Source organism: Pinus tabuliformis, chromosome 6 (genome assembly GCF_031772625.1).
Source record: "Pinus tabuliformis cultivar Carrire ecotype Pingquan chromosome 6, CPIR1, whole genome shotgun sequence".
In the NCBI taxonomy this organism is placed as follows: Eukaryota; Viridiplantae; Streptophyta; class Pinopsida; order Pinales; family Pinaceae; genus Pinus; species Pinus tabuliformis.
This window is the reverse complement of record NC_142292.1, coordinates 114,010,741-114,036,856: the sequence shown is the minus strand read 5'-3', so window position 1 is coordinate 114,036,856 and position 26,116 is coordinate 114,010,741. Positions and strand designations below refer to the sequence as shown.

Here is a 26,116-nt window from a genome sequence, read left to right as displayed (position 1 = left end):
GTCCAAATGTGTAGACCAAATTATTTGAAAAGCGGATCCCCACATAACCGAAAAGCAAAATCTTTACACGAAATATCATTCGAGAGCGTTGCAGAAGTCAATAAGGGCACACAGCAATTAAACACGTGGCAATTAAACTGGAAAGTTTGGTTTACTGTTCAACACGTGTTAGCGGCACGTCTCTGTCCTAACGCTCCGCCCGGCAGCCGTCGCACTCGAGATTCTACCCGTCGTCCCTCCGAGCAGACCCGCGTAAATAGTGCGCATGTTGTGGCCGACTGACCGCCTGTTGGTTGGATCCTTCGAAGGGTCGTTGCTGTCAGTCAAGCTTCAACAACCTCTAGAAGCGGTAGGTGTCCTCTGCTGAATTCGGAGGAGAATATTCTGTTAACCTTACCTAACCCTACTTTCACCCCAGTTAGCGTCCAGAAGATTGGGATCCGCTGTTCCTGATTTAAATGCAGAGAACTCCGACAGGAGACCCACATTTTACACAGGCGATTTCATTAAACTGTTTGCATATTCCCATTTCCGACACCCTCTCAGATTTCTGGACTGTTTTGCCATTGTTTCTGTTCCTGTGATAAAAGCTGCGGCGAAATTAGTAAACTGTGTGAAAAAGGTATCATTATATGGCCGGCTGTGGTTCAGTGGTTCATTCCAATCTCCAGTGCTCTTTTTTGGCGCTCACTTCCGACACAGGGCGACCTTCTCGGCCCTCTGGCTTCTTCCATGGGAGGCGCCACGGCACCAGGATTCTTTTGAAGAACAAGTTCCTGTCTGGTGACAGAAGCCTAACCAGTTTTGCTCGCAGGGAAACCGTTTCACGAGCTGCTGTGAGAAATAGTGGTAGTGTCTTTACCAGAGCAGAGGTCAACACAGGGAACCCGGATTTAGGATCCGTGCTTGAAGACGTTCCTCATCTCTCGGACTGGCTGCCCAATTTACCTGTAAGAAAATCTTTGCTTGCTATTATGTCATTAGAATTCGTATCTCCCGGGCAAGTTTTTGGGCCATCTATTTTATTTTACCGTGATTTTAATAAGGTCTCTTTCAATTTGGATGGACTCATTAGCTGCATCCCAGCGGAAAACAATAAGCGCCAAGCTGCAGTGAATGCCCCATATCCAATCTAACAGGGCAACTGGTAATCACAGGCAGTGCTGCGTATATATAGCTCCAATCTGTAATCACAGGCGTTGCTGTATTTATTGCACTATATTCTATAATATATATAGTCCAATCTGACGTTACAGTATCCAAGATACAATATATAATTCGGGACCAAGAAAATCTTTGGTTTAACAAAATTTCATTATAATTCAGATCACTATTGCAAGTTTTTGGGTCTTTTCTTTTATTTTACAGTAATTTCAATTCGGATGGATTCATTAGGTGTACATATTATTTACTTTATATTTTTTCTGATAAGTCTGCTTTTGATTTCTCTGTATCGAGTCATGAGTCCCAGCTGCACATTAACACTGTAAAATACCCACTCAAAAAGCACTCGACAGTGCTGCTTTCATTGCAGTCCGCTGCACGTTAACGCTGTACAATACCCACTCAAAAAGCACTCGACAGTGCTGCATTCATTGCAGTCCATGATATATATGGTCCAATCTGAGAAGTCCAAGATATATTGCATCTAATTTAACAGTGGTAGATGCATAATGCTCACTTTTTAACATTAGAGTTGGAGATTTGAAATGACTTGAGACAAAAAGTAGTTCTATAGGGTGAAAAGAGAAAGCCATCCCGTTACAACGCAAAAGGGCAATTTAGGCTACACGTCATGAGGGGGTCTTTGTCTTCTGGGGCCTGCCCCCACCCGTCTACTGCAGACTTTAGTTGTGGCCAAGAATTACTATTTATATGGGAATTTTCAATGCGTCATATATTTATACACTTAACATGTGTACAGGGTCAATGTAAAAAGACTACAGTATTTGTGTACTGCGTAGTTTCTTTACCATGTTCGAATGACACAGAAAGTCACATCTTGCAAATAAACTACAGTATTTCTGCACTGCATAGTTATTTACATGTTCGAATGAGATAGAAAGTCACATCATGCAGCTCTTGGTATTGTGCTTGCATCGGGAGGACGGTATTTGTCTTTAGGTGTCAGGTCCCATTCATATGAATGCTGCAGGCTTAGGATCTGCCATGGGATGCTTCCATCTGTTGGTGCCATAAACTAGTATTTGTGTGTGGGTTTCAAATCTGTCATAGACTTATAAACTTAACATGTGTTTAGGCTCTAGGTTCAATGCGAAAACTTCTTTGTGTAATTCATTATAGTTACTTACCATGTTCAAATAACACACAAAGTCACATCATGTAGCTCCCAGGATTGTGCCTATATCACAAGGATAATCTTTGTCTTTAGGGCCAAGCTCCCATCCATTTCCTGCAGGCTTAAGATCCACCATGATCAGCTGCCATCCGTTGTTTCCATAAATTACTGTTTCTATGTAGGTTTTCAAATATGTCATATCGTTATACAATTAATATGTGTCTAAGGTCATTGAATATAATTACATTGTGTGTCGAACGCGTAGGTACTTACCATGTTTGAATAGTACAGAAAGTCCCATCATGCAGATTCAGGGATGGTGCTTGCATCTGGAGGGGGGTCTTTGTCTTTATGGACGGGGTTCCATCTATGTGCTGCGGGCTTAGGATCTTCTATGACCAGTCGCTATCTGTTATTTGTGTGTGGGTTTCCTAACCTGTCATAGATGTATGCGGTTAACATGTGTCTAGGCCAATGGAAAACACCATTATTTGTGTAATGCTTAATTACTTTCCATGATCGAATAAAACAGATAGTCCCATTAGGGAGCTCTCAGGATTGTTCATGCATTAGGAGGAGGGTCATTGTCTTTAGGGGCTGACCCTATCCATCTGCTGTGGGATTAGAATCCACCATGACCAGATGCTATTTTTTGTTGCCAATAATTACTATTCTTGTGTGGACCGTTGTCTAAACATGCTATGAATTGGCCCCCTTTCAGCCTCTCAAAATAGTGGAAAGGAAAACTGGCATTTTTGGCCTGAAATCTGGCCAAAATATTTTTAGATTGATGGAATTGCAGATATCGGATGTGAACATTACAAAATCCAGTTGCTGCAGGGGTATTTGAGGGTACCAAATTCATTTCTACATTGTACAAAAATTTCGTCAAATTCACAATTACAAATTTGGCAAAGATTGGCCAAATTCCAGTGTTAGCCTTCTATTTTTTACGTGTGGGTTTTCAAATGTGTCATAGATTATCAACATTTAACATGCATCTAGAATGGAAAAACTACCTTATTTGTGTTATGCATATTAGCATGGTTGCTTACTATGTTTGAATAACATAAAACGTCACATCATGCAGCTACCCGGCTTGTGCCTATAATTGGAGAAGAGTCTTGTCATATGTTGTGGGATTAGGATTGATGAATTTTTCAAATAAATGATAAACAGATTCTGCTGCTATAGTTAAATAACAGAGTCTGACTTGAAAGGCTAATCAAAACTTCCATCCGAATATCGCTAGAACCCATAAACACATACAGTGAGAAAACATACAATGTAACACTTAGATCACAGTCAAGAACTCCTGTTACAGCTATTTCATTAATGCTGAATAAAATATGCTACAGGAAGATTCACTAGACAGAATTTTCTATGGAATGAATAATATATATCCGTACCCTAACCCTTTCTCTTATAGAATTGAGATGGGATACCTAGGGTTTACAAAAATAGATCTTATGCTTAGATCTTGGGTTTACAAAAATAGATATCATGCATAGATCTTGGGATCTAAATGCAAGAGAGTGCGCTCCAACTAGGATTTGCACCCTATTTAACAGATAATGTTAAGTAACTTAGATTTGAAAATTTTATCACACTACATATAAGTTGCAAAAATGCACATAAAAGAGAAAATATGTCAACCACAAGAAAATGCCAAAGATGTATTGCGTGTAGGCTTAAAACACTTGTATTGGAAAGCCTCAGCTCAATGATAGAAGAATATGATTGACAAATGACATTTGATTCAAGGTTTTATACACATCTCAAGTAGTGTGTGCTCATAGACCTTTTAGCTCATTGACAAAAAACTATGATTTACAAACAACGTTTGAGTTGTCTTTATGCACAATTCAAGTAGGTCATCCTCCCAAAGGGGATGATGGGTCCACATAAGTAGGGTGCACTCCCAAGAAGCTTATTGGGTCTACATGTCGAAGTTGATTAGGCAGTCTTAACTCTAACCTAGTGTTGCAATAAATGATGGTCTTAGCCATAATTAATGCCTAACCAAATGCATTACTCATACAATATGAGATAGCCGTGGCCACATTTGAGGATTACGTCTGTCAACAGAGATAGACCTAATCAAGCCACTAAAGTTATTTTGTTAGATTTTGATTTTGAGCTGGCTGGTGAAGCTTACCTCAAACATATCTCCATACTTCTTTGGCTAGGCTAGAGATGCGATGGATACAAATTGTATCTTTTTTCACTGGGTTTTCTGAAAAATGGAGAATATATTTGAACACTTTTGGAAATAATAAATGGATACTTGTTTCAACACTGTTCATCCAAAGTGAGCATTACTGGCTTTTATTCTATTTTTATGCTACGTTTTCTTGTTTTTTTTTTCAATTTATTGAACTAAAAATTTTGCCTTTTGGTACCCACTTTTACAATATATGCATTTAATATTTGTTTACATTAGAAAAATTACAGCCAACTGAATCGACTAACCATAGTTCCATATCAGAATGCATATCAAGAGTTGATACTACATTTGTATTATATGGTTTCCTTGTAAAGTCGTAACCTTTTTTTCCATTTTGTAAATATTTATAAGTTTGTAATGTTAACTAAGTTCAAAGTTGAGAAAGCATAACAATCACTGCTGCTGATTGGAATTTCCTTTTTTGTGGTTTATTTGTGATGCAGACTTATCCAAATCCTTTACAAGACAATCCTGCCTATTCTGATGTTGAGTAAGTTTTAACCATAATCGTTTTCATCATATTGTGTTTGTTTCTTGATGTCCGATACTTTTTGTGTTAATCATTTGGTTTTAATTCGCAGAAGTGGAACTTTTGTCTTGAATTTAATACTCAAAAATCATTTATATTGTTTTGCTATGTGTCAATGGAAAATACTTTTGCACTGATCTTTTGAAAGATTACGAAGTCTCTTGCAGACTGGCAGCAAGGGTTCTTTTGTTTGTTGTTTCCTTTTGTTCCATAGTGTAATGTCATTTGTTTTGGCAATTTTCAGGCAGTACTTTGTTCATCCAGATGATGTGGTTGCAGAAGATGTAAGTTCCTACTTCTAATGATAAACCATAGGTTTTCTATTATCTTGTATATCTTTTCATGATAGCTTCTTTTGTATCCCTATTTTGTTTTTGATCTAGTTCAAGATCTGAATATGTGAATTTTCCATCCATGTTCCAGATTGTTGTGCGATTGAATCGACCTAGTGGAATTCATTTTCGTCGTGCAGGGCCACGTGAAAAGGTACGCCATTTCATAGAAGCAAATTTCAGTATGATTGTAAATTCTCAACTATGGTCTATTTGACATTGTGATGTTGATTTTGCTCAACAGGTCTATTTTGAGCCAAATGAAGTGCGTGCTTGTATAGTAACATGTGGAGGTTTATGCCCTGGGCTTAATACTGTCATCCGTGAAATTGTATGTGGTTTATGGCATATGTATGGAGTTCAAGAAGTCCTTGGGATTGAGGTAAGTGGATATCTATGCCATTATTTCTCATGGTGCTAATTGCCGTAACAAAATAGCATTTATGGTGATTGAAAGGCCTTTAGGATCAGAATTTTCTGAGTTAGGATTGCTGTTCTTTATCATGAAATTCCCATGAATGTCAAATTCCATACTATTTTCTTCTTTCCTTCATAATATCTTCTAAAGTTTGCAATCTCAATAAATAAATCATATGTAATTTTGATTTCTTCGGAGTTAGTATTGCTGCCATTCATTATCATTCCATATTAATGCCAAAGTCCATGCCATTTTGTGGATTCCTTCGTTGTGCTAATCTCTGAATGCATTGCATTCTCACTAAATTAATCATAAAACCAATTTTCGGATTTCAGAGTTTTTAGGTTTATATGGCAACCTCGCCTCTAGTAATTCTGAATACCATTTTACCAAATACTTTGGCATAGTGCACATTCTTTATGTTCAGAATAATTTGGCATACTGCACATTCTTTATGTTCAGAGTTTCTGTTACAAAACCTTGCGACAATGCCAGTCATGGTTATTTGGTTGGCTGAGTGAATTGGTTCGTGCAGTTGTCATGAATGCTAAAATTTCTATTTCTTATTGTGCAGGGAGGTTATAAGGGATTTTACGCTCGCAATACAATCTCATTAACCCCAAAGATTGTTAATGACATTCACAAACGTGGAGGCACTATTCTTGGTACTTCACGGGGTGGCCATGTAACTTCAAAAATAGTTGATAGCATTCAAGACCGTGGCATTAATCAGGTGCTTGCTTACTCATCTAATATAATGAGTATATTTCCTACCTGATACTCTATGCATTCCATTAAAATTTGATTTAACTGAAAGTATAAAACTTTTGCTATGTTGGAAAACAGGTCTATATAATTGGAGGTGATGGAACCCAGAGAGGAGCAAATGTTATTCACGAGGTATTCACTATTTACATATTGTCTCGTCACCATAATTGGAATTCTGCATATGGTATGAGTTCTAGGATTAAGTTATTTTCGTACCTTCAGGGATTTGAGGGTAGGAAGTTTGTAGTAGCAGCACACCACGGTGCCTCAAAAGTTAAAACTGGCTCCAAAATGGATTAGACGAACCTCATTGCACTTTACCCCCAAGAACTAGGTGTCCGATGTATCTTAATATTTATCCTATTAATTTTAAAGTTTCTAGAGTTAAATTCTATGTTCTTTTGTTTGATATTCGAGGTTTTGTTTTTTCCTCTTAATGATTATAAGGTCGAATTCTATTTTCTTCTGTTTGATATTTGTGGTTATTTTGGCTGCGTTCTGATATGTCACTCGCTATCTTCTAAAAACTTTTGATATCTGCTTCACAGTGTACAAATTCTTCTGCTTCTTATTGTATCACCTATGTTTACCATTATAAATGTTGAATGTTTTGCAGGAAATTAGACGGCGTGGTTTAAAAGTGGCCGTTGCTGGGATTCCTAAGACTATTGATAATGACATTGCGGTAGGATTCACTTTTCCAATTTTATATGTACACCTGAACATTGTGAATTTAAGTTCCTGAAGTCGGTTGCCAGTTAATTTCTTTTTAACTGTCTGATTCAGAATATGACAGAATATGACATACGTGTACGTTGATATGTTACAAGGTTGGTCGAACTTTAATTTTGGCGAATCTTAAAAAAATTTGAGGTTCGGCAAACTTCATCGAACCTCATAGCCATTGACCAAGTCTATAGATCAAAACTCATAACTTCATGTCACAACTCAAGCTTGTAATTTATCCTTGTAGTTTTGTAGTTTCAACGTCTGTAATAGCATTTTTGATGTTTACTGATGTTGATTTCTTACTATTTTATCCTATAATTCATTATATATATATATATATATAGACTAACCTAATGGCGAACCTCATCAAAAAATTTGAACTCAAACTGAACCAAATCATTGCCGAACCAGACCTCGAACCTGAACCATGTGACATCATTAATTCTTTGTAGGGTTCCTATTTTCCATTCTAATCTTGTTAGATTCAAGAGTACTTGATTAATTATATTTTTAATTATGTTTGTAATGAATTCCATTTGGGAACTGTCAGGTCATAGATAGGTCATTTGGTTTTGACTCCGCTGTGGAGGAAGCACAAAGGGCAATCAATGCAGCTCATGTTGAAGCGGAGAGTTTTGAGAATGGAGTGGGTCTTGTGAAGCTTATGGGTCGTTACAGTGGTGAGTTATAAGTTGTGAGGATGCTAACAAATGTTTCGTTTCCAGACTTATGCGACCATTTTTAGTAGTTATAACTGTAGAGGTCTAAAGTCGTAATGAAATAATTCAAATTCATAATCAAGAGGTTAAAAGAGCTTATTTATGAAGAAACGAAGCTTCAAGTATGGCATTGGTAATTTGGTTAAACTACTCATGCAGACATCTTTTTGGTTTTTTCTTTATGGGATCAAATTCGTTAGGAGATAATACATGATAAGCAAAAAGTGAAAGGTTCTTTCAGTTAGTAAACTAAGTTTTAAAGTCAGTCTGGAAATTGATATGACATCATCCATTGATTTTCTAGATATTCTGGCGTTTACAGTGCTAATAAATGAATTACTGGTATTGTGGTGCAGGGTACATTGCCATGTATGCCACTCTTGCCAACCGGGATGTGGTAAGGACTTGTTCTTATCCAGCTCTACTGAGGATCATCTGTTTTTATGATTAGCTGCCTAGTTTCTAGTGGCATTTACTAACAACTAAGGAATGGGATTATCAGTTAAAGCAGATACTGTTAATTCCGAGGTTACCATAAATTCGCTAGATGTTCTCTATCCTCACTTTAAATTTTCATTGCTAGATTTTTCTTTCACCAATTTTCACTGCACTATTTATATATATCGTTGGTTGCCTTTAAAAATTTCAATTTAGCCCAGAAGAAATGTATAGCTGAAACTAGAATCTAGATGCAAACCAAAGTGTATATGAGCTCAAGTGCATTGATGTTATTAATGGAAATTCAAAGGTTGTGACAGGCTTTGAAGCTTCTGACATTACGTGACGGATTTTTAATGTTTAAAGTTTAAACTTTAGTCTGAGGGAATCTGTATAACATATCATAAGTTTTGTCTGCTGAAGGTTGGGCATCCTTGTTTGTGCAGGATTGTTGTCTCATCCCTGAATCACCATTCTATCTAGAAGGTGAAGGCGGTCTTTATGAATTTATCAACAAACGCATACGGGAAAATGGGCATGCTGTGATAGTTGTGGCGGAAGGTGCTGGACAAGAGCTTGTTGCTGATTCTATGCAGAGTATGGATAAACATGATGCCTCTGGAAATCGCTTGCTCCTTGATGTTGGTTTATGGCTCTCCCAGAAACTGAAGGTGAGTTCATTGATAATACTGCACTAATTTGATGATTGATCAATAAAGTTCCCAACAAGGATGGCAAATTCGAGTTTTTGTTATGATTTAGAAATTAAAATGCTCTGCAATTTGTCATATGCAGGGTTATTTTATCACAGAACGCAAACAAGTTATCAACTTGAAGTATATTGGTACGTTGCTCCATGTAACTTGAAATGATCTTTATGACTTCATACGATGCTCTCTGTCACTTAAATGCAGGAGCATGATCTTCCCAGCCGATTTATTTGCACAGCCAGACTTCTTATTATTTGTCTGTGTTCAAAGCCCACAATTTTTGCTTTCTGAGATTCTTAAACTTTTCGGATCCATATTATAAAATCATTCATTTTTTTAATCAAACGAACTGCTCACTTGTTACATCCTTCGATCTGGACATATGTTTCTGCAGACCCAACTTACATGATCCGTGCCATTCCGAGCAATGCATCAGACAACGTCTACTGCTATCTTCTTGCGCAAAGTGCCGTTCATGGAGCCATGGCAGGGTACACGGGCTTCACCGTTGGGCCTGTAAATGGCAAACATGCTTATATTCCAATTTCGGTAAGTGTGCTTTCCCAACTACCACAATAACAAAAGATGCATTTCTCAGAGGGGGAATGGAAAGGAACTTTAAAGAAATTTTTATGTCAAATTTATAGCTATACAATAGCAACACCTGGGTCTTTAAGGAACGCGTTCAGGATTTGGTCTATCTAATTAATGTTGAAGACTCAGCTTATTTAATCACAGACTACAGTCCGTATTTAATCTTCATAAGAGTTTACTAGGCAAAATGTGGCATACTATTTAAATACCTTTAGCTGGATTCTGTTTTGAGTTTTCAAAGAAGGTGCTGCTTTAACATACTCAACTCAGGTATTTTTATCGTTTTTGGCAGCGTATCACAGAGACTCAAAACCGAGTGAAGACCAGTGATCGCATGTGGGCTAGGTTGCTTTCTTCTACAAACCAGCCAAGCTTCCTAAGACATGAAGAGATAAAGGGGGCTGCTAAGAAAAAAAAGGAATCGACTAAAACGCTGAAAGAATCGGATGCCCATGTAGAGACAATTAGTTCCCCTGCTCGCCAAGGCAATGCTTTTGCTGAGAAGAAAGTGGACTCTTCTCACCAAGAGAATGGTCTGAATGGGAGGAAAGCAGAGCTACCCCAAACAGAGAATGGTGTAGCTTTAAAGAAAGCACAGGGTTCCTTGAAGTGAAGGGATGAAGAAAGAAGAGACGATGTGAAGGGTTCTAAAACGCTCCATTGAATATTACATGGCTATTTCAAAATGTCGATTTACGATGAGGAAGTAACTGTGATTGTCATATCTCTATCCACGGAGAACCTATATGTACCTATATGTATTCCACAACTGTGGTGGTGTAATAGATCGAGACGCCATGAAGCACATTCTTGGAGTTTTTTAAATATTATCTACGTTCCTGTCTCAGCCATTCCAAGCCTGTAGTGTGCTTCAACCTATTTGTCGAAGTTACCAGATTCAACCTGCTTTGAAGGTTGCTTCTTAAAAGTTTTTGAAAATAACAGTAAAAGAGGTGTGCAACGAGAATTTGGTCTCATTTTATTACAAGGCTCTCATTGAGCGAAGCTGCAAAACATTTTTGGAGTATCTGATACAAATCATTTATTTGATTACCATTCAATTCCCCGTAACATGCAGGGATGTCCCAGATTTAATATCCAGTTCCAAGATTGTACTGTTGCATTCCTTGTTATTGACTGTACGATGCCTCTGTGCCTCTCTATAAGAATTGCTTATAGAATAGATTTTTATAATCCAATGATTTTTTATAATATCTGAGGATGCTTTTTGTCACGGCCTTTGTCATTATGCATTCTATTACCTACTCATCCTCTACGCAGAGTTTCAGGACGACCATAGCAATATTTGATTTTTTTTCCTCCATTAAACGACAATTGGTACTGGAATATATGAAAATTGTCAACATGACCAATGAGCAAAAAAGTAATTTACAAGCAACATGTTGAGAAGAGTCTTCATGACTGGCCAACAACGTAGTATTATCAGGGACATTATGTTTTCAATAGCGTATGTATCTCAAATAATGATTTACTTACAAAGACCAGCATGATCAGTTGCTAAAGGGAAAACGTTCATATTTTATATATGTAGAATTTTATTGAATACGTTCTCTCCACATGAAAATACCATCTCCCACAACCTCAAAGACCAGCACTATAATTAAACCTTTTGAACCTTCTCTACGTGGAATTCAAAGAAGCATTACAACCATATTAAAGAAACCTTAGATAAGTACTATTCATTACATGTAAGATCCTTAAATGATAAAATTATAATAAATATAACAGAAATACTATTCATTACATGTAAGATCCTTAAATGATAAAATTATAATAAATATAACACACTTAAGTTTTTGTTTTTGTTTTTTTTTTGTTGTTTTTTTTTTTAAGAAATAAACTTTCAACCAAGGTAAGAATGGAATCTAGAAATGCAAATTTTTATTTATATTACTAGAAATGCAGCTTTTATTTTATTTATCTGAAGAAAATGATAAATGATAAATGCTCATATATTAAAATTGGAAACCTTGCAAATGGCATGCACGGTTGTTCAACAATGACAAATTCTATAAGATATTGAAGCCTACGGGTGAATCTGTGGGGTTTTTGTCTCGGGATCAAGCTAGAACTGGCCACGCCAAGTTTTCAACAAACACGTCTCGGGATCAAGCTAGCACTGGCCACGCCAAGTTCTCAACAAACACACAATAAGATAGAGAAGGTTTTCGTCTCGGGATCAAGCTAGAACTGGTCACGCCAAGTTTTTAACAAGCACACAATAAGATAGAGAAACTCCCGATGATCCCAATGCCTAGCTCAGTTCTCAACAAGCACACAATAAGATAGAGAAATTTTATTTTATTATTTTTCCTCGAAAAATGGAGGAAAATACTATGGACAAATCCATGCTAAATACTATGGGTAGATTTCGCCCATTTTGACCATATCCAGAAAAAGATATCTAGAAAAGAGAATATTACAAATCCTCCCTTCTCAAAGATTGCTTGCCCTCAAGCAATCCACTGTTATCCACAACAGGACATTGATTCCAGGATCCCATATGTAACGGTGCTGGTGAAAATTCCTTGGAATAAAAGTTAAAAATAATAACCACGGTTGATGGGACACTTATTCCAAGTTGAATGTTGGGTAAGACATCCTAGTGGGTGTTCATTTGATTGTTTATGGCTAAGGAAATTGACAAAGACAATGGCTAAGGGTTTGGAAAGACAAAATGACATTTTTGGTATATTATTTATGAAAATCATAGAAATTAGGAGAAAAGGGAGGTGAAAGGTCACAGTTTGCATGTGAAAAAGAAATTGAAAGAAAATGAAGAAAATAGAGGTCTCATTCATAAAAAGGCTTTTGAAGATCAATTGTTAATTTTTTGTCAGTTGAGTTTTGGAGCTCTCTCATTATTCTTTCTCTCTCTCAGTCTTGGACAATTAGAGTTTTCTTGGAGCATTTTGGTGTTGGAGCAAAAAATACAAAGAAGACAAAAGGAAGCAAAGATTAAGCAGGGAAAGACAGGATCAAGCAGCGACAACAAGATTCTTTGCAGGTATCGATTTGCATGTATATTTTCCTTGTTAGATTTGACATGCATGGTATTTCATGTGGTTCTTTTCTATCATGGCATGGGTTTTGTTAGGTGTAACAATGTTTTCAGCCTAGCCTTGCCATTTCCGGATAACTATGGTGTGATGGGTTCTCATGTTTTGGTTGAACTGGATTGTCGGATGGATTCGAAGTTGAGTGGGCTGGATCTCCGAATGATAGAGAACATGACATAGTGGTCCTTGAATTAGACTGTGGATCACGGTAAAGCCACTGGCCTAGTGACCCCTGAGCCAAACTGTGAGTTGCAGTAAAGCCAGGACTGTGTTGCCTTGGTGGGCCTAGGAATCCTTCCCGGTGAATGGTAGGATATACGACAAAGCCAAGAGGTGGATTGCTTTCTGTTGGGCCTAGTAATCACGAGTTTGGGATATGCGGTAAAGTCTGGAGAGTGGGTCTCGGTTTAGGGCCTAGTGATCTGGATTTGGATTGTGGTAAAGAATGGGAGACTAGGAGATAGGAAAATTTCTCACAGCGTAGGTGGAGAAATCCAGTGGCATCCATGCTTGTTTGGTCTAGTGATCGGGTGAAGATCATGGTAAATCCTGTTATGATGTGTTCATTGTGTTGGCCTAGTGATTCGGGATGGATTACAATAAAGCTTGGTTTCTATTGATGACAATGAGGTGGTTTAGCATCGCTTGGTTCTTTTGGTTTGACTCGCACATTCATGCTTAGAATATGGCACGGGGGTGAATGGCTGAAGAGAGATTTGACTCAGCGATTCTATGGTCGGGTGGAACGTGGTAGTCCCATCTCTGGTTGGTTTATTGCATTCATTAATGAGAAAATTCATTCCCTTGATTTTCATGTGTAAATGTACTGAGGCATGTGTGGATTTTATGATATTTTTATTGTTATTACATTGGTTATATGTATGTTTTATGACAACTATGTATGACTCTCAACATGTTTTTACTTGTAAATGAATGGATAATGTATCTATGGCCTAATAGATGATAATGTAGCAAATGACATGAGAGAACAATGGTTCATAGTGATTCTCATATAAGTATGAAATCCCTACACTTAATTCTATTGTTTACATCTGTAGGATACATGTTAATGATATGTTTGACGAAATGCCTAGCATGGCTAGTAGGGATGTGATTAAGGTCTTGTTCAACCTATTGTTTTTGGATTATTGTTTCCATGTTCTTTTACTATTCCTGAGTTATCATTCCATTCTGGGCAGTGACTTGGGCTTTGGGACTGAAAAAGTGGCTCAAATCCCGGAGCTGCTGGCATAACAATGACAAATTTAGTCTCTGGCGCTGGCAGGTAAGCATGTGAGAGCGACTTTGGGTTTTTTGACGCTCTCTTGCTTATAGCATGGGAGCGACCAAGGCCTAAGATGTTTAGAACATCAGTGTGACCCAGGGACATGATGTTTGAGTGGCTGATATGTCTCTTGAGGGTTTTGTTGCTGATGTGGATAGGTTGGTTGATGTGTTTTTTCGATTCCACTTCCTTAAGGTCACATAGGAGGTCAAATCCAATCATAGTAGCCTCTCGTCTCATGTTTACCCAGGCTGGTCGGTTGCTTGGGTAGATGTGGGAGGAGGGTGTTACAAAGTGGTATCAGAGCATGGTTCAGCCCTCAGACTAGATGGATGATGTGTGTTGGTCATATATGCATGTCAGTTGTGTGTGTTTCTTACACTTGCATTCCATGTGCTTGTGCATTTGCTTGATAATTGATTATGGTTGAAGTAAGGTTGTCATGGAGAATTTGATGATTGATTTTGTGGAATGCATCGTTATGAGTATATGACTGGTTACATATTGTTACATGTCACTTACATGTTGATTTTATGTTACCTACTTACATCCTTGTATGTTAGGTTGCATTCTTGTAGGTTTGATTACATGTATCAGTCTTGTAGGTTGATTACAAGAATTGATCGCTTATGCTCGACTACATGTGTTTATGTGTATGTGTAGTTGATTTGGCATTGCTTATGCATGTTGATGGTTGCATGTGGCAATGTGTACAATGGAGTAATGGTTGTTGTCATGCATGAGGTCATAACATGCATTGTTGATATGGCCTTACATTGATGACTAGACCCTAGCTAGAATGATGTTTATGTGTTGATGCACTTGTTATATGTCTATATGATGTTATGATTATGTTATACATGTATCACACTGATTTAATGATCTTGCAGACGAGGTATCATCCTCGAATTATACTAAGGTATGTTGACTTGGTTTATCTGACATATTATGCATTGCGGGAAAGATATCAAATGGCTAGCAAGGTGGTAGACTACATAGAATCTCCCTATGAATCAGATGGGAAGAGTGGTGTGGGGCACTCTTCCGATTTGGCAGATACATTGAGAAGCTTGAAAGAAGAGATAAGGAGTTGTAAGGCAAATAATGAACGGATCATACATGCACAACAAAAACAAGCAGAGGCTAATGCTATACTTCTTCAGAGTTTGTCAGAGTTGCAGCAACAAAGACCGCTTCGGATTAGCTTTGGGCATGAGGATAGAACTAATGAGGCATATGGAAGTAGGTCTCTTGGTAGACACAAGTCAGATAGATCTGATACAGTGAAAGATGATAGGTTGTTGGTGTTGATTTCTGGTAGCTTCAGATGTGCTCTAAGCCTCAAAATTTGCAGGGAGGCTAGGACACATGTATTCTAGAATACCCAGAAATCGTTTTAAGAAATTCCACCTAGAAACAATTTTATTAAAATAAATTAATTATTTTTAATGGAGGCCTAAGTCTAAACTTAGGAAACTAAAATAATTAAAGAGTATTAATTAAACTGGGGGTGAAAATTATAGAAGAAGACGAGGAACAAGCCAAAATGATATGAGCCATTGATTAGAATCTAATTTGGGCCGTTGATTGATTAATAAGAGGATTATAAGAAGAGGCTTGATGGGAATTTGGAAGACACATCGAGTGAGAGATCGGAGATCGATTTTCTCAAGAGAGTAGCACAACCGTTGGCGGAGAAGTGATCGAGGTGATTTCTTGTAGAGAGGGTCAGGGATAGTTTTCAGAGGAAGATTTCCTGATGGGGATACATTGCAGAGGAGATAGAGAGAGATCCAGAAGAGGCAGCGCAAAGCCATGCTGGGCAGCGTAGCACCACGCTGAGGCAGTGCAGAACCTGAGAGGAGATTCGAAATTTGCTGGAGAATTGAGTTCCAGAGCCAAAAGTTGGGGTGTGAGACCAGAAGGGAAGTCGAAGCTCCAGAGGCAAATCGATCAACTTGAAGGAGTGATGCAGAGCAGTGCAATGATTACGCAGAGGCAGCGAGGGGCTCGCCATTCAGTGGCTGGATCAATGTTGGATCGCTAGTGATAATGTGAGGTATATCTCACTCATTTGTCTGTCAATCAAATTCTATGTATTGGATAGCCAGTAAAGCATCCAAAGATTGTATTTAAAAACCACTGCATAATAATACAAACCCTCAGTTGTTGCACTAGTTTTCCGACATTGGGTTTTTCCGGGGACATTGGTCCAAAAATAACAGTGTCACTTGCATGTGTTATTTCCTTTTTGTTCAAATTCTTGTTTCCACATTATTTAAAGTTGTGAAGCTTGCAGTTGTATTTACTTCGATATTTACAGTAGAACATAGTAAATAACTTGCATGGATTAACAAGTAGGAAAAATAATACCAATATGCTGCAATAGTTATTGGGGGATTTTCGAATTTTCACATGGTATCAGAGTGTAGGTGAAGCAAGAGAGCAGATTGGAAGAGACCAACGTTGAATAAAAGGAGTGAAATCGAAGTGCTACATAGGAAACAGATTGAATCCCTAAAGGGATTACGCAATCCAAGCCAAGAGGACGAGATTCTCAAGGAAGATCTCTCTCTGAGTGAGTTAATAGAGAGGTAAGATCTCCAGATTGAGATTTGTCAGTGGCAGAGGGAGTAGCGCAACAAAATCTTCAACACAGTGCAGTCTTCAGGTGAGAAGTGGTTTTCTGCAGTGGTTGCTGGGGTAGAAAAGCGTCAGAAGGAGGAGACACTTTTTGAGGGAATTTCTTCCTCATATAATTCTGATCCAAGGAATTCGATTTCTCAATTGTTGAGTAGTTGTAGAGAGGAGAAGATCAAGTATCTCCAGAAGGGAGTGCGTAGGCCAGCCTAGTAGCATCGCAGAGGAGAGAGGAGGAAATTCGACATTTTGTTGGCATAGATGGCAAGTAATGGGCTGAGAGATCAAGATCGGTTGAATGGAGCATCCAACTATGTGATTTGGAAGGCTAGGATCTCATGACTTCTTCGATAGTGTGGTTGTTGTACCCAGTGATGCAGATCCACTCAAAAAGTACAAGGTTGAGATTGTGAAGGTCAAGCAGTTGATCCTCGATGGAGTGAGGGATCACGTTGTATGTCACATCGCTGGCAAATGGACAACCAAAGAGATGTGGGATGCCTTGGCTACGTCGTATCAAGGATCTTCCGAGCATCAGAAGATGTACTTGGAGGAGACACTGAGATCAACAAAGATGGAGAAAGGGGAACACATTGATCTGTTCCCGTCAAAGCTTCAGGAAGTTCGAGATCAGTTGGAAATTGTAGGATCAACTTCTCAACTTACATAGATGGTGAGGTTGGCCCTGAATTTAGTCTTAGAAGAATGTCAAGTATTTGTCCAAAGTATCATGGGCAGAGAAAGATTGGCGAATTGGGAAGGAATGTGGGCAGCTCTTCAGTAGGAAGAGATGAGGCAAGACTTAGTCAAATGCAAACTTTATGGCAACAACAATAGTGTGACAAAGCCCAAGGAGGAGGAAGAGAATGCAACCCTTGCATCAAAGGGGCAACAGGAGCAGTGGAAGAAGAAGAAATATGTCTCAAAGATCAAATGTTTCTGGAGTGGTGAACTTGGTCACTACGCTACGCAGTGTCCTCTCAAGAAGAAGGACAAGGATGAGAAACATGATCAGCAGGTCGCTACCACAAGGATCGAGGAAGAGGAGTTCACCATAATTGCCTAGATACCTCCAAGGGAGAGGTAGGGTCATTTAGTACTATAGTTTGAAAGAATTACAAATGGGCAGGATCCTTGAGGAGTCCACCTCTTGGATCAATACATTGCTACGGGAGCCCATATTAGAAGTAGCAGGATGGACCAGGTCAGTTGGTGCAGAGAAGTGCCAGAGTAATAATTGCAGTGGCTAAGAGCGCAGAATCTGAGTAGCGCAAAGCTAGTGTTGGCAGCGGTGTAGTTGGCACAGAGTAGAGTCAACAACAACACAGTGGCTTCAGTGACAACGTAGAGACTAGCAGCAGTTAGAACTCCAGTAGTAGATGCATCACGCTCAACACCCTTGGTTCAATATTTTGGATGCTTTTGCGTTCTTGTTGCAACAACAACAACAGTGGGAGAGGGTTGCAGTTCAGATGCAATGTTGGCAGTGGCAGGGCCAGTAGCAACACATATGTAGCATTTGTGAGGGTTGCAGTGTAGATGCAGTGTTGGCAGTGGTAGGGCTAGCGACAACACAGATGCAACATTTGTACAGTATTTGGTGGGCAATGATGTTAGACATTAACATCGCAAAGGGAGATGTTACAAAGAAGGGTAATGCTTCAACATGTTGCATTACTAGAGCACATTCCTCGCTAAGAAGGAGTGTTGATTTCTGGTAGCATCAGATGTACTTTAAGCCTCAAAATTTGTAGGGAGGCTAGGGAACATGTATTCTAGAATACTCAGAAATCGTTTTGGGAAATTCCACACAGAGACAATTTTATTAAAATAATTAATTATTTTTAATAGAGCCCTAAGTCTAAACTTAGGAAATTAAAATAATTAAAGGGTATTAATCAAATTGGGGTGAAACTTTTAAAAGAAGACGAGGATCAAGCCAAAATGCTTTGAGCCATTGATTAGAATCTAATATGGGTCATTAATTGATCAACGAGAGGATTATAAGAAGAGGCTTGATGCGCATTTGGAAGACACATCGAGTGAGAAATCATAGATCAATTTTCTCAAGAGAGCAACATAATAGTTGTCGAAGAAGTGATCAAGGTGATTTCTTGTTGGGAGGGGAAGGGATAGTTTCCAGAGGAAGATTTCTTGATCTGAGGATACATTGCCGAGGAGGCAGAGAGAGATCCATAAGAGGCAGCATAAAGCCACGTTGGGCAACCTAGGGCCACGCTAAGGCAGCGCGAAGCCTGAGAGGAGATCCAAAATTTGTTGGAGAATCGAGTTCTAGAGTCAGATGCTGGGGTGTGAGACCGGAAGGGTAGAAAGTCGAAGTTCTAGAGGCAAATTGATCAACCTGAAGGAGTGACGCAGTCCCAAGAAGCTGTGACGTAGAGCAACGCAATGATTGTGTAGAAACTGCACAGAGGCAACTAGGGGCTAGCCATTCAGTGGTTGGATCAGTACTGGATCACTAGTGATTGTGTGAAGTATATCTCACTCATCGAGTCTCTATCAGTCAGATTCTTTGTATTGGATAGCCAGTAAGGCATCCAAATATTGTATTCAGAAACTACTACATAATAATACAAACCCTCAGCCGCTGCACCGGTTTTCCTAAATTGGGTTTTTCTTGGGACATTGGTCCAAAAATAACGGTGTCACTTGTGTCTGTTATTTCCTTCTTGCTCAGATTCGTGTTTCCGCATATTATTTAAAGTTGTGAAAACTGCAGTCTTATTTACTTCAATATTCACAGTAGAACACAATAAATAACTTGCATGGATTAACAAGTATGAGAAGTAATATCGGTTTGCTACAGTAGTGATTTAGGGATTCTTGAATTTTCATAGTTGGACACTCTGGATAGAAGGGGTGATGAGAACATGTAATATTCTAGTTCAGTTTCTGATAGACATCATGATCGTCATCGTTATCATCCTCATAGAAGGAATGATAAAGGATATTTACTAGATGAATTCAAGAAAGCAAAACCACCTACTTTTGATGGAGATGTGAAAAAAACCGAAGATTCAGAGACTTGGATACTCGGTGTTGGGTCATTGATTTGTCATCATTTTCACTTGTCTTTGTCATTCATTAAGCCATTACTTCCAACCATCCATTGCACCATTTCACTAATTTTCCACCATTTTTACCATAATTCTTCATGATATGTCTCTATATGTCTAAGTGGTCAATTAACATCGTTTTCCTTTATTTTTTGTAAATTAAGAAGAATTTTGCATGGTTTTAACTAATGACAATTTAGCAAGTTCAAGTTTATGCAGTTTTGTGATTTTCTGTAGCTACCTCCATGGTTGAGGTAGTAGCACCACTCTAGAAGGAAATCTGGCACATGGACATTGTTTCTAAAGGTTCTAATATGGATTTCTATTGGTCAAATACCACCCATCCCACACGTGTGGACCTCCAACATCAAATTAAGGGAAAAATGCAACAATTTTGACTAGTCAACTTCAAACACGTTTTTTGAGCAAATGAAAGCGAATTTTGAAAAACGAAAACATGAGTTTTGTTCAGAACTTGTCCAATTAAGTTCTCAATGAGCAGTTTTCTCAAATTCATTACCATTTGAGATATTTTTGAAGATCTTTGGAGCCTTATTTTGTATATTACATGGATATACATTTTTTTCAAATTGTCATTTAATGCACAATCAACAAATAAGCCAAAAAAAGCTTTTCTTTAGAAAATTCATGGCAAGAAGATCATTATGAACATATTTGGGTTCATCTTTTATCCAAAAATTCTTCAAAATATATTTGATTTTATCTCATGGTGTTATAGCTCCAAATCTCACTCTTATGGTTTGTGATGTTGCACTCATGGCCTAGGGCAACCCCTCCTTCCAGACCTGGTCCTAAAATTTAAAAAACAGTGTTTTATTCCCTATACGCGACATTGCCCTGAGTTAAACGCGTGTACACGCGGGTCTGTGTATATCCAACCCGCGTGTATGTATTAAAACACTTAAAAAATAAATAATTCCTCATTTTCGAGCGGAGATCGCGGGTTTTACCTGCTGATCACCTGTTAGTGCCCGTGGCCCAACTGTTCCCAACCAACTCCTAACTAAAAAACTACTTTGGAGATGGTATAAAAAGACATCAAAGGGAAGGCCTAAGGGAGAGAGGAAAGAAGAGCAAGATTATTATGCTGAGATTTTCCCCATAGACCAGGTCTGAAGTCCTTGGTGCTTTCTGCACTTCCCCCATTTTGCATAGGAAACCCTTGTTTCCATGTGTATTGGTGATCATTCATCCTTTATGTCATCATTGAGTAAGACTTGGAAGGAGCTCTTGTTGGAGGCTTGAGGCTGGAACGAATCCGGGAGGAAGCTTTGCTTGGAGCCTGCTGAAGGTGTTTCAGGTGATATCTTTCCGTTATATGTACTTTATTTTCCTTTATATAAAAGAAACACGTCTTGGTTCCCGAAACAATCTTTCTTTATGCTTATGAGATTCTTGTCTTGAATTCTTATGCAAGTAGTTACTTAAAGATTTTTATAACTAACTTCATAGCATGAAGATGGTTTTCATATAAGTATTCGTCCATGTACTGTTGTGTTCTTTGATTTGTTTGTTTTACAGGTCAAAGAAGAAGAAGGGAACTCCAAGAAGGGTTTGGACCCTAAAGGCCTTCTCGAACGTAGGACCTTAGGTACGTACCCTAAACATTAGAATTTGCTTAAAGTGAAGATAATGGCTGTGTGTGTGTTTCTTTGAATAAGCAATTTTCAGTCTGGTAGAGTCTTAACCCAAAGGACCCTAGGGGTATTTTCCCTTCAACCACATGGCAGAATTTATGCAATAAAACTCTGAATTTCTAGTTGCTTCAGAGATCTATAAAACCACTGTAATCTATTGGAAGAGGGGGAGATTATTATTTGAAAAACTCTATTGTTGCAAATACAAGACTCTGTTTTTGTTTCTTTTTTTGATCAAGTAAGAGTAGGACCTTCTATTAATCTAGCCAATAATACATAATTTACATGCAGCCGCACTCGCTCTGTGAGAGTTCAATAGATGGCAGGGCAGGCAAAACTCGAACCACTCACCCAAAACCATGACAAGCCTAAACAAGAAAACTTTGGGCAAAAGCAAGCAATCGACCATCTAGTTGTACTAATGTGCACCAAATGAACCTTGAACTCCTTGGAAAACGGGTCCTCAAAACTGAGGCCCACAAAAATGCCACAAAAGACCTGCCGAGGGTCCACAAGATTGTTAACAACAAACCACACTTAAAACTTCTTACGCACTTGACGAAAACTTAAGGCCCAACACTCTAAGCTCTTTCGGGTCTGAAACACCAAACCAACTAACATGCACAAATCTCCACCATTGATTACTCGACTTGGATCCGACGGTCTTCGTAGATATCGGGCAGACAAGTAGCGCAAGAGTTAACCACCTGATGAGGGCGGTTTTCTCTCACCTCCTCGCCGCAACGTGTCGCACGAAGAGTGGAATCAGAGGCCAACCTAAAAAAACCAGAAACCACTTGGACCCCGCCCGATATACCACTTGTGGTTTTTGAATCGCTTGTCTTGCGGAAAAGCATGCGTGCTCTTTTCGCCAAGAGGAAACCGTTAATCTAGTCCGATGGGCGGTTATTGAGCCTTCCTCCCATATTCTCTGTCAAACACCATCTAAGCAATATAAAATGGACGACCAAACCTGTGGTACTTCCCAAGTTAGTCCTTTCGCCACTCGACCAAAAGAAAACAGAGCTTTAGATTGCAGCCAAAACCAAAAAGCGCAGATGGTTTAGGGTTCTCCATCCTCCTGCCTGTCTCCTGAACCCCTTCGATCCATCCTATTAATCCATAGCTCCATATCTATGTTCGCCTGACAGAGACAATCCTCCCACAGTTTGCCTGGAGGTAACAAATCCCAAGCATGTCGAGAATCCCTGTCCCTATTGGTGACTCCTTCGTTCGCCAAACGATCCACTAACATGTTAGCTTTCCTTTTCACATGGACAAATCTAACAGTTTTTAGGGTTTGCAGGTGGGAGTAGATATGGTGAAAGACCTGCAAAAGCTTCCAATGCTTCGACACTTTATCTGGAGAAGTTCCATTGCATATTTTCTTGGCTGCTCTAATGATCAATTCTGAATCTGCTTCAATGATAACATTATGTGAATTTGAATCCACCAAGATTTCCAAGCATTGCTCTAATGCCATGAGCTCTGCCATGTTATTAGTAGCCTTCCCCAGGTGGCCATGGAAGATCTTCTTTATTTGCCCCTGATCATCTCTTATGGCACCCCCAAAGCCAGCTAATCCTGGGTTTCCCTTAGAAGCTCCATCTATATTAACCTTTAAGAAACCATAAGGAGGAGGCTTCCAAATGTTAACATCTGTATTTGTTTGGCTCACTCTCTTTATTATTCCCTGTGGGCTTATGGACTGGAGACCTAAATGAAGTATAATACTCACCTCTTGGGGCAGAGGGTGATCCTTAAGAAGTGTCCTCAACAAGCTTCTTACTGTATCTTTGAGCTGCCTTAGAATTTGGTCAATTATGAGTCGGGGCTTGCTTGTTTTGTTTTTGAAGATCCAACTGTTGCGCTCTTTCCAGACATTCCAAATAACAAAGCCTGGAACCAGAATTCAGGGTTTATTAATAATATCATTCCCTAAGAAGTTCTTCCTCTAGTTCTTCAAAGTGTTGGATATGCTGAGTCTGTCCCTATCAATTTGTTTAAAGATCAAGGCCACCCAATCCCACACATTGGATGTGAAAGGACAGAGGTTGAGAAGGTGTTCCATCGTCTCCTCATGTGAGCCACAGAGGTAACATTTGGAAGGACCAATGAAACCTTTCTTTAAGAGATTCTCCCAAGTTATGATCTTCCTTTGTTGCACTAGCTAGATAAATAGCTTTATTTTCATCTAGTGGGGGCTCTGCCAAAGTTGCTTCCAGACTTGATCAGGATTCAGATAGTTAAGTCCTGTGACTTTCTGTTTAGCCTCTTTGAGGTTAAAGTTACCTTCGGTGTTCTTTCCCCATATTAATTGGTCAGGTGAGGAGGAAACCAGAATCCTTCTATGCTCTAGATCCTAGGTGAGAGCATCTGCTTGGGCCTTTAGAGGATTCTCATCAATGTATCCTAGATCCTTCCAATTCCTCCATTTTTCATTATTCCTCTCCTGGTCCCAGAAGTCTTTTACCAAAAATATCCCTTTGTTATCTGTGTCACTCTTGAGAGCTGCTAATTCATCCTTATAAAGGTTGGGTTCCTATTGCCAGTTGTCCTCCCAAAATCGAGCTAGGTTCCCTGCTCGGATTTCCCAGAAACAATGTTGCTGAACAATACTTTTATTTTCCCAGGCAAGGTTCCAGATATGGGAGCCCCTGATTTGCCCTGACATTCTAATGTGATCCTTCTCCTGCCAATACATGTTATATTTTTGTTTCCAAAGCTTAGCCCAGGGAGCATTCGACTCCTTGATCCATCTCCACCAAAGTTTGGCTCCTGAAACTCTGCTGAGGGTTTCAAGATCATGAAGCCCCAAGCCACCATGGATTTTGGGCTTGCAAAGCTTGTCCCAGGCTACTAAAGCCCACTTCTTTTTCTCTTCCCCTCTGCCCCACAGAAAGTCCCTTTGTATGCTCCTTATTTGCTACTTAATGCCTTGAGGAGCAGGAAGAGCTGAAAACATGAAAATGGGAATGGCCTACAAGACTGCCTGTGTGAGCACAAGGCGCCCTGCCAAATTTAGTGACCTGCATGTCCATTTTCTGACCTTGTCTTGAAGTTTATTTAATATTGGCTCCCAAACTTTCTTGCTTAGAGGTTTGTCAGTAAGAGGTATGCCAAGATATTTGGAAGGTAGTTGTTCCCTTTGAAACCCAAGAATTCTGGTAATGTTTCTCTGAATAGCAATATTAGTGTTAAAGAAAAAGACTTTGGACTTGTTGAGGCTTACCTCTGTGCCTGCTGCCATAGCAAAGTCGTTTAAGATGTTTTTGATTGCTCTAGCTTCCCTGACTGTGGGTATGCCCTGCAACATTGTATCATCCACAAATTGTTGATGTGTGTTTGCCACTCCATCCAAGGTTTGTTTGATACCTTGGATTCGTCCTTCAACGTTTGCCATTTTGATCGCTCTACCTAGCCATTCCATCATGAGAACGAAGAGGAATGGTGAGAGTGGATCTTCCTGTCTGAGTCCTCTGGAGGGTGTGAAGGTTTTGGATGGAGCTCCATTAAGCAGTATGGAAAAATTGGTCGTGGTAACTAGTGCCATAACCCATCTTATCCAATTTTGGTCAAAGCCATAGGCTCTTAGAATTGCTCTTATGTAAGACCAACTTAGCTTATCATAAGCTTTAGCTAGGTCCAGCTGAATGATCATACCAACTTGTTTGTTGCTTTTGAGAGAGTGTACCACCTCATGAGCTTGGATGATATTGTTGAGAATTTGTCTTCCTTCCACATAGCCTGTTTGCTCCTTCGAGATTAGAGATGGTAGAAGGGGCTTGAGTCTATTGGCTATCACTTTAGAAATAATTTTATACACCACATTGCATAAGGCTATGGGTCGAAAACCATCCGGAGTCATGGCATTTTCCTATTTTGGGATCAAAGCTATGAAGGAAGCATTAAGAACCTTCAGAACCTTTTTGGATTTTCTAGAATCTTCCACAACCTCGAGGATGTCCTGTTTGACTGTTTCCCATCAAGCTTTGAAGAAGTCTACATTGAATCCATCCAAACCTGGTGCTTTTCCATTTTTCATTTCATTAATCACTTCACTAACCTCCTCTTCCGACACTGGCCTGTTAAGATTGTGGTTGTCCTCTCTGGTGACCAGCTGAGGGATATACTGAGTGAAACGGTCAATGAACCTAGATCTATCCAAGGGTGGCTCCTTTGCAATATTGTGGAAGTGTTATACAAAGACCGATTTCATATCAGTGTGAGTGACAAGCTTAATCCCTTGAGAATATTTGATCTTTTTTATTCTATTGTGTGCCCTGTGAGCCATGGTGGAATTATGAAAGAATTTTGTGTTTCTTTCTCCCTCTCTAATCCATTGTATCCGTTATTTCTGCCTCCAGAAAATTTCCTCTTGTAAGCATCGATGTTCCCATTCTTCCTACAGAGAGTCAGTTAGCTTTTGCCGCTCTTCAATGAAGCCATCTGTGATGTTGATCTGATTGATCTCCTGGAGCTTCTGCTCAGCTTCTCTTTTGGCTTTGAAGATATCGCCAAATTCCTTTTTGTTCCAAACTTTAAGTCTGGATTTGATATGTTTAAGTTTTTGTTGGAGCATGAACATTTTAGTGCCTTGAATGTTCAAATCC

At 39.1% G+C, this 26,116-nt stretch overlaps 1 protein-coding gene across 1 annotated transcript; it reads left to right on the top strand.

Moving 5' to 3' along the window:
• Positions 1–439: 439 nt before the first annotated feature.
• Positions 440–10,977, top strand: LOC149257600 (ATP-dependent 6-phosphofructokinase 6-like). The gene is made up of 14 exons (XM_089414433.1): positions 440–950; positions 4,970–5,016; positions 5,300–5,339; positions 5,479–5,541; positions 5,632–5,769; positions 6,380–6,538; positions 6,652–6,705; positions 7,190–7,258; positions 7,853–7,982; positions 8,378–8,418; positions 8,906–9,130; positions 9,255–9,303; positions 9,564–9,718; positions 10,056–10,977. The coding sequence occupies exons 1-14, from the start codon at positions 633–635 to the stop codon at positions 10,374–10,376; spliced, it is 1,809 nt and encodes a 602-aa protein (XP_089270559.1). The 5' UTR covers positions 440–632; the 3' UTR covers positions 10,377–10,977.
• Positions 10,978–26,116: the final 15,139 nt, after the last annotated feature.

Excerpts from the sequence above, each read along its gene's own strand:
- LOC149257600 (XM_089414433.1), top strand. The coding sequence starts at position 633 with ATGGCCGGCTGTGGTTCAGTGGTTCATTCCAATCTCCAGTGCTCTTTT. Across the intron at positions 8,419-8,905 it reads CTCTTGCCAACCGGGATGTG|GATTGTTGTCTCATCCCTGA; the intron begins GTAAGGACTTGT and ends TTGTTTGTGCAG. Across the intron at positions 9,719-10,055 it reads ATGCTTATATTCCAATTTCG|CGTATCACAGAGACTCAAAA; the intron begins GTAAGTGTGCTT and ends CGTTTTTGGCAG.